The 8950-nt window shown below is 41.9% G+C and overlaps 2 protein-coding genes across 4 annotated transcripts; one reads left to right on the top strand and one right to left on the bottom strand.

Annotated features, from left to right (window-relative positions):
* Positions 1 to 7010, bottom strand: LOC139109599 (dnaJ homolog subfamily C member 9). Of its 3 annotated transcripts, XM_070668797.1 has the most exons (4): positions 6773 to 7010; positions 6354 to 6668; positions 6092 to 6258; positions 1 to 789 (listed from the first exon to the last, which is right to left on the bottom strand). In XM_070668797.1, exons 1-4 carry the CDS (start codon positions 6864 to 6866, stop codon positions 550 to 552), a joined length of 816 nt encoding a protein of 271 aa, XP_070524898.1. In that variant the 5' UTR covers positions 6867 to 7010; the 3' UTR covers positions 1 to 549. The 3 variants fall into 3 exon arrangements, with proteins under 3 accessions (XP_070524898.1, XP_070524896.1, XP_070524897.1); XM_070668796.1 differs by lacking the exons at positions 6092 to 6258; positions 6354 to 6668; positions 6773 to 7010 and adding exons at positions 866 to 904; positions 3034 to 6035 and having other exon boundaries at positions 650 to 789; XM_070668795.1 differs by lacking the exons at positions 6092 to 6258; positions 6354 to 6668; positions 6773 to 7010 and adding an exon at positions 3034 to 6035 and having other exon boundaries at positions 648 to 789.
* Positions 7011 to 7075: 65 nt separating this feature from the next.
* Positions 7076 to 8708, top strand: Rpl18 (ribosomal protein L18). Its single transcript, XM_070668836.1, has 4 exons — positions 7076 to 7214; positions 7355 to 7441; positions 8011 to 8217; positions 8355 to 8708. The coding sequence occupies exons 1-4, from the start codon at positions 7212 to 7214 to the stop codon at positions 8622 to 8624; spliced, it is 567 nt and encodes a 188-aa protein (XP_070524937.1). The 5' UTR covers positions 7076 to 7211; the 3' UTR covers positions 8625 to 8708.
* Positions 8709 to 8950: the final 242 nt, after the last annotated feature.

Below are 8950 nucleotides of genomic sequence, written 5' to 3'. Positions count from 1 at the left end.
TTAATTGTCAGACTCGTTATGTAATTGTGTGGCAGTATTTTATACTTAATTTAATAGATCTATAACGATAAACGAGTAACTGTAATTAGGGTATAAAGCTTAGATCTTATTTTACTTTCGACCTCTAGTTCTGACATAAACTAAATTTTAAATTCATATAAGGAGTTACAAAAAAAAAAGTTTTTTAAGTATATTATTTCGCATACTCTAGATGAAAAAAACTTACAAAAGCGTTGGTTTCGGGGGTATTATCATATCATAAAATTCGTCATAAATTACGATATTTTCTTATATAAAGTGTACAATATTTATATGCTATTGTGCACATTTATCAAGAGATAGTTTAACTCGATAATTGACGACATTTAGATCGAACCAGATTAGTTCTTTTGATTTAATAAATGTTTCAAATAAATTATATAAAAATTAAATACATTTGTTCACATAAAAATTGATAGTGAAACCGTACTTAGCGATTTAATATTAACAAAAGGTTTTGAAGACGTGAAAGTGAACGTGACATCAAATGCGCAGTAGTTCAGCTTATTTCTACGTTTTCTTCTTAGTCTTCTTCGTAGTCTTTAAGGGCGAAGCTTTCTTTTTGTTGGGTTTTTCAGCCTTTTTCGCGTACTTGTCGATCAGAGAGTCGAAGAAACTGTCCGACTGATTAGCGCGTGCCTTATTTCGATTCTGTATCACCAGCGCGAGATCGTTGGTGGCTGCGTTTTCCTCATTCTCGATCTTCAACATCTTTTCCAAGCGTTCGGCTTCCGCTGCTTCCTTAGCCCACTGCAATCAGAGAAATCAATCAGACCAATTAACACGAGAAGTCGATGGCTGTTTACTGTCGGCCTAAAGAGCTTACCAAGCGTTCAGTTTAAATTGATAATTTGATCCAGACTCGCTGCAGAAGGGAAGAGATTTTTTAGCGCAGATAGTAATCCCGCTAGTAAGACGCACAAGCGTGTTCTCTATTAACGAGATTGATTGCAGCCCGTTCGTAACAAGAGCGAATGACGCGAGTTCGACGTTACACATTTCTATTTCGAAAATGCGGCACGCGCTGCTTCTCAAGATAAGCATTTGGACGTAACGCGACTTCACGTTTCAACGATCCCAGGCCCGCTTTTTTTCTCCCTGAGAAATTTAATACCTCGGATATCAAGTGGGTCATCGATCTTATCGATGGTCAGAGCGTATTAAAATGAATGTCCCTCACAAACACGACTTGGATTGACCTGGGTCTTAATACGCAGTATCGACATACGTAAGAATGCAAGCGGCGTGTCTGCTCGCATCGCGATAACGTGAATTCTAGAGAACGCAGCATTCTATGAATTCAACCCGTGGCATTCACGCCTCTTCGAAGTTTCGCGGCTGCCTTCCCTTTCGGTAGCGCCAAGTTACCTCCGGGGTACATAAGCGTCGATGACGCTTCATATCGCGCGTGACCTACTCCATAATCCGCCGCTGAACAAATTCCGTTATTTATAATTTCTGGCAAGTACGTCTAACGCTGGCCACCTAATGCCGGTTGCATTGCACAACGGGATTCTGACTGTACCGAGCTCGCAAAGCAACGAGATTCGTCAGCGGTTAAAAACGAAGAGATCTTATGTTACTTCTCGCCGCGTCAATAACAATCATTGTAGCAGCCCGAGATCTTATCTGCCGAAGAAGAACTCTCCCGGTTGTCTGAACGAGATATGCAAGTAACGAGCGGAAAAAACATGTGCTTCGAAGAAATAATATCTGTCAGTTTCGTAAGATGAATTTGTCCATCGCGTCGATCGCGAGACGGGGAGCTATCGCACGCATAGGCGTTGCTTTACGAGTAAATAAAATATTTTCAGACGGCTCTCTCGCCTTCTTCCGGAGCGTGCCAAATATCTGCGAGGCCGTCAACACGTGCACATGTCCGTCTACGAGTCAACGACGGGAAACCGTTTTTCCGCGACCTTGCGGGAGCGCGGTCTGGCCCGAGGTCTATATTGATCGTGATATCGCAAAACGTCTCAAGGAAGTTAAATAATTGATAGACATCGGTCACGGATGGCGCGAAGCGATACTTAACGCGATTGTGTGTCACCAGTATGGAATCCAACGGAGAATTGATTGGCGCGGCTTCTCAAGTTCGCTCGATCGGATCGAACGAGCGGGGATGCTCTTGACAAAAACATGTGCGCGGAAATGCAACACGCCGCACGACTGTTCGAACCCGATGAAGATCATCTTACGGAGATAAACGCCGCTTCTCGTTATAACGGGACGCTTTATTAACGCTTTATTCAAGGCCGCTTAAGTGATTTCCACACGAGAAGATTCGCGTCTTCTCTCGCTCTACCCTTCGACTTCTCGGCCCGTTCTCCGGCTGGCGCGGCCAGCCTCGGCGGATTCTGGTGCAGAGATGCACCTGTTGCATGAAGAATGACGGAAGCTGCCGCGCGAACTTGACTCTTAACAGTGACGCCTTTGAGCGTATATTTAACGCGTTTGTGCAAAACGGTCCCGAGCGAGTCGTTACGAGGTCGTTACGTAACGATCGCGATCGCGCGATATGAACGATGACACTTCGTAATTATTTCATTACCACACGGCGACCTAGTCGTCGCTTAATTGCAATTAAAATCGTTTCCCAGCGAGACAACACGCGCGCACCCCGCTTTGTTGGCTTTTCCACTTGGCAAACGCTTCACGAATGTTACAACATGTTGCCGCGCCCCGAGTGATTCCAAGAAACGAAATTGCGTTCGATCGCGAGATCAAAGATTCGCTAAGTTTAGTTAGCGTGCAGCTGATAAACTTTAGCAGCGGCTTTTGCAATTTTCCCTGGGAATATATTAATTTAGCATTTAATAAAAGTTTTAAAAAAAGCTGGCAAAGTCAGAATCCCGCGTTTTCCGCTCTTCCCAGCGCGAACGTGACGGTGGAATTTTAAACATAATTTATAATTATTAATAAAATTAATTGTTAGAATTAATTTGTCTTAATAACTGTTTTTTTTTTTTTTTTAATTAACCACATGATACCTACGCGTCAATTTTAGCTGCCTTTGCCGTCTCCGAAGAGAATGAGGTTTCTCGCGAGATTAAGTTCATTTCAAAGAAAGTTTCATCCGTCTTGACCACTCTCGCTAATTGTCTGCATCTTGTTAATAATTCTACAAAGCGTCTTTGGGGAAATGCTCGATAGCTATGAGGAAATGTTAAAATATTAAATACATAAATGCGCGCTCTCGGAGGTCCAGGTAACACGATGTTTCGTAGATCGGCGGAATCTCGGTTCAATTTTCTCTCCTTTCGCATAATGTTAGAATTTACGTCGCGCAAATTGTCCCGCCAATCTGAATGATGAATGAGGCGCGCTCGAAACTAAATTTCTTCCACGGCTGCATGCCCAAGCATAGCGATGACAATTAACGTCACCAGCGCAGCAGCCGGCTGGATCTTCGATGCCGAATTTTGCGGACAATCGGGCTTGTTCGTTGTCGTTAGCGGACGAATAACCGTAACATTCTCCTGATAATTTTGCAACGGCGGATGCACGGTGACTGTCGATTCGTAATACGGAGGTTGAGAGAATTCGCCCGTTGCCGGCGAGTAGATCAAATCCGGTGGCGAAGGCCTGACGTAATGCACGCCGGATGTCGTGCCTCTTGATTGATCAGATTCGCCAGGACGACTAGTGGCGACGAAAACGTCGTTCTCGGTTTCTGACAATGACTCTTCAACGATCATTTTTTGTGGATCGTGCATATCCAAATGTGGTTTTAGCGGACGCTTACCCATGGTGGGAAAAGTCTTATCAATTACGTCCGACTCGTCTAACGATGGGTACGTTACACGAATGGATCCTTGTGACGTTCTGTCCAGACCGACGGACGTCGTAGCGTACAAAGGGTACGTTACAGTGCTCTGTGATGATCTCCCGGATTCGCCTGCCGTTTCATCTAAAGCTTCCGTCGTAACAACTCGTGATCTCTCCGTAGGGTACGGATACGTGGGGTACAATATCGTTTCACGCGGCGGATTTATTAGAACTTCTTCCATTTGCTGCGGCTTGCCAGTACTCACTGACCAAATATCATTCGGCTTGATTGGTATCACAGGAGATATTGGCAGAGGCGTCGTTTCGTACATCGGACGTGGCAATGGCGGTAAAATAGTCGGAAGACGTGCATGTAATTCTGACGACTCGATATAATCCGAGGGCGGGACTCTTGGTGTTTCCAGTGTTGAGTACGGATAAGACATTTGATGCGGCGGCAACGGTTCCAAAGGTCTTGTATTCGGATACATCGGCTCCACTCGTGGGACAGGTAATCCTTCTTGTTTTGACGTCGTCGGGCGGGCGGTCGTGGTTGATGGTTTTCTGTGGCGCGAGCGATACGTTTCTACATGATTTGGATAAAACGTTCTGTCTCTCGTTGCAAAAGGTCCTTCTGCGTCCTCCAAAGGTGGCTTTCTATCAGAGTGCAATACGTGATACGGCGGCTCGATTTCTCTGTTTTCCTCAACGTATGTCGGCGGCACGTGAACGTCGATGATATCACTAGCGAGTCTCCTCCATTCGGGATCTTGCTCAAAACCGACACCTCGATCCTCGAGGAACTTGCTGACGGCGTGCGGGCAGGCAAACTCAGAGTTTTCGCTGAGGAACATCCGCTTCAGCTCCGTCAGATGTGTCATTTCCGCCAGATTTAGACATCGCAGTCGATTTCCTGAAATCCTAAAGTCCACGAGACCGGGTAAATTTTTATACACATCGTCTTCAATGTCACGTATGTCGTTGTAGTTGAGATCAAGAAATGTCAAAAGGTTCAAACCCTCGAACCACGACGCTTTGACAGTAGTTAAATGGTTGCTGTCCAAGCTAAGCTGCTGAAGATTGACGAGTCGTCGAAAAGCGTTCGCATCGATGTCGGTAAGCTCGCAATGCGAGCAGCTTAACACCCAGAGATTCTCGCCGAATCTAGCAAACGTGTCGGCGGATATTCTACCAAGAGGCATCTTCAAAATTCGCAGCTTCATGGTTGTTATAGGCACGGTAATTAAGTCATCGGGATGGCCACCCTCGCAAAAATATTCCTCCATGTCTTCGTTCGCCACTTGTTTGCATGATGCTGCGGCATTGCCGACGAACGCGATTAGCAAGGCAAATAGCACTAAAATCGCGGCACTATCCATCTCGCGAGTTGACGTGTTATGAATTATGGGCGAAATAGTGCTATTCGTTTCAATTAATGATACCGACGAATATCGTCAAAGCAACAATTTTGTATTACATTCATTTCGTTAATTAAATAATGCGAAGTGTAACTACGATCGCGTGAGAGATCTTTCGTTCGTGCTTTATGATTAGAGGTAAACGGTCGAACTAATTGTAACGCGGACTGAAGCAGTTCTCGCACCCGTAGGTTACTTATTTACCAGACCTTCCCCTCCTAGCGTTACTTCTATTCCTCCTACTACCTTCCACTCGTCAAGCTGTACAGCCGATCGGTAAAAATAGAGAAGGTTGAAAATAGAGCGGCGGGGCGTTAAAGGACTGTTGAAGTGACATTTAGCGAGAATGTGCTAACGTGATTTAAAATTCGCGGTACGATCGTACACGGTCGATCACGGTCAAGCATCGATACTTCGAGCAGTAATAGCGAGGCAAATTGCGGCGTGTAAAGAAACAGAGTTTTTCGTAGTAATTTTTTACTTGTACAACGATTTGCGTGCTTCTATTAATTTTTCCTCTTAATTAGATACTGTAGAAAAATCCTGAAGAAAGCGCAAAAAAAATATTTAATAAAACGGATAACAGTCGCTTTTACGATATCAGATTTTATATAAAATATATAATAAGCTTGTAAACGTAATTTAAAACAATATATCTAAATATTAAAATAAAAATACCATAAACGCGAAATATAACTTGCAAAAATTATAATTTATAAAATTTCAAGACATCTTAAAGTTACAATTATATCAATTACATCGAAATCTTTTTAATAAGATATTTTTTAAGCTTTCTTGCAAATTTTTTTATAGTTCTTTTATCACAATCTTTACAATACAATTATAAAAATAAAAAAATATCTTACCTTTCTTTTCCTACGCTGCTTTTTTTTATCATTTTCATTAGTAAAAGCTGTATATTCTGGAACATCACCACTCTTTATGAGATCCTCAATTATGGAATGTAGTCTGGGCTCTTCTTCACAATTTGTAAATGGAACAGCTTCTAAGATATAATCCATATCTCCTTTACCTAAAAAAAAATATATATATAATTATGTATAAACGAAATATATGCCTTGATTGAATTTTTATAATTGTATACATATTAATAATACAAAAACTGACTGTCCATGTATGCCCTTTTAAGATCTTTAATCTCAGTTTCTGAGCCCTTGTAATTTTTCTCATAATTATTGATATCTTCAACAGTTATTTCTTTAAATAACGATCGCCAATAATCTGCCCAGTTCCGCATCACGACCTCCTCGCTCTCCTCGTCGTACTGGCCGGATTCATCATAGATTTTGCGTTTTTCAGTGTCACTAAGGATAGAATGTATCCTACCCAGAACCTTGAACTTCTCAGTTGCTTCGGCCTTGATATTTTCCTCGACTCGGTCAGGATGAACGAGTAACGACAACTTGTGGTAAGCCTTTTTAACTGCCGATGGAAACAGCGTTATTATGGTGAACAAATAAGTTCAAAGGTTGAAAGCACGCTAGGAGGTTAGAACCGCGGCGAATCCGCAACATCGGTTTACTTACCTTGCTTGTCATTCGCAGTCTTCGGTATTTTTAATACGTCGTAAAAGTTACGTGCACCGAAATATCGCTCGCACAAATCTAGCAGGCTGGCCATGATGTCGAGCGTCGAGTAAGCACGGGAAATTTTAGTTCACAGACGAAAGCGTAAACGAAATAACGGCGACAGTCAACTGACTTTAGTGACCACGCGCGGCATGACACGGCATACCGGCAAACGGCGCATGCACAAAGAACAAGCGGCTACCTGACTCCCGATCGTCAACGCTTTTTCGCCATAGCGTCACCTTCCAGTCCTTCCACGTTACTACGCCAGTCAGACCAATGTAATAATTCGAACTTCATTACAGAGAGGGGCGTCTGTACGCTTCCGCCCTCTGTCGTTTCCGTCATCACCGATCGCATGGTCGTCGTTCTTTAGTTTCTCTTCCGGTTTGTCGAAATGGTAAGAAGGCTCGGTGGTTCTTGATACGATTAAAAAATCGAGTAATATTACGTCTCTGCTTGCTAATCGCGACGAACGAACGTGACTGCGGAATGATAAGGTACTTGTATTTTACTAACAACGTATAATTTCTTTCGCAGGGTATCGACATTAATCATAAGCATGATCGGAAAGTGCGGCGAACGGAGCCCAAGTCGCAGGATGTGTATCTACGGCTCCTCGTCAAGGTAAATCCTTTTCTGTATTTTTTACTATCGATTGCGTCTTTACAAAATATCAAATTGTTACGTAGATACGTTTGAGTTCATTCGTTGCTCAAATTTTGTTAATGACAACGTGTGTTTGTCATTTGCAAATGGTATCTTGAGGTTAACCTCACTTTCTTTCCGAACTTAAGTTTCGTGTATGGTTACATGTGATACAAACGTTTTGTCTTGGACCCTTCTATACTAGTTACGCATCGGTTGTATTGAAATAAATTTTACGCGGATGACTGATCGATTGCGAGCTGCACTCTGTGTCGGATCTTTCCTAGATCTGATTCAATTTGAATGTTCGCTAAAAAAACATTTGTTCAACTATCCTATCTCGCTTATTTTCAACGTAAAAGAGCGATTATTATGGTTGATACATGTCCTTTCCACAATCCTTTGTAGTAGCAATTATATTTTGCAATTAAAATTTGCGAATAAATTTTTAACAATTAATATCCCATATGTATGTTTATGAAATTTATAAATAAAATAAAAAAATAATAAGTTAATTAGCACTACAGTTAACAGATGCTTTGTTACAGCTGTATCGGTTTTTGGCGAGACGAACAAACTCAAAATTCAACAAGATTATTTTGAAAAGACTGTTCATGAGCAAAATTCATCGCCCACCAATTTCACTGGCACGGATTGTCAGGTTTATGAAAAAACCTGGACGGGAGAACTGCGTGGCCGTGATAGTTGGCAGTGTCACTGATGACGCTAGGATCTTTCAAGTTCCTAAACTAACGGTAAGTTAACCGAGAACGTACTATTGCTATTTTGTTTGAAAATGATTTATTGTTTGCATGAATAAAATTATTTAAATCCTGCAACTTGATCGCTTAATTCTATTAGATAGATTTGCTTTACGCGATGACTTTTGTAGGTATGTGCTTTGCGCGTAACCGAAAGAGCTAGGGCACGCATCTTGAAAGGAGGTGGTGAGATTATCACATTCGATCAGCTGGCGTTACGTGCCCCAACTGGAAAACGCACGGTTCTGATGCAGGGATCGCGCAATGCTCGTGAGAGCGTTAAGCACTTCGGCCTGGCGCCTGGCGTTCCACATTCTCACACGAAACCATACGTGAGATCTAAAGGTCGAAAGTTTGAGCGAGCAAGAGGACGCAGACGTAGCTGCGGTTATAAGAAATAAAAATATTACGCATTTTGACGGATATTCTAAGGAATGTAATCTGTTTTTTTTCACGCGACTGAAAAATAAACATTGGCCCTACAAGCTTCCTACTCTCTTTTCTCGTGCCAGACGCTGCCAGGTATATTTTGCTTTATTTAAAAAAAAAAATATATATGCGTTTTTTACAATGTGCAGGGCAATACTAGATTTACAAGTTAACAGTAAAAATTATAGGTCCGTAAAATTATAGTTTAACATTTGCAAGCGTGTACAAAAATAAATTAAAAAAAAAATTATCAAATTGATATATAATATTAATTTGTAATTCAATAATTGTAGTAAGA

Source organism: Cardiocondyla obscurior, linkage group LG18 (assembly GCF_019399895.1).
Source record: "Cardiocondyla obscurior isolate alpha-2009 linkage group LG18, Cobs3.1, whole genome shotgun sequence".
Taxonomy (NCBI): Eukaryota; Metazoa; Arthropoda; class Insecta; order Hymenoptera; family Formicidae; genus Cardiocondyla; species Cardiocondyla obscurior.
The sequence above is the reverse complement of the archived record's forward strand: the minus strand, read 5'-3'. Positions and strand labels throughout refer to the sequence as shown.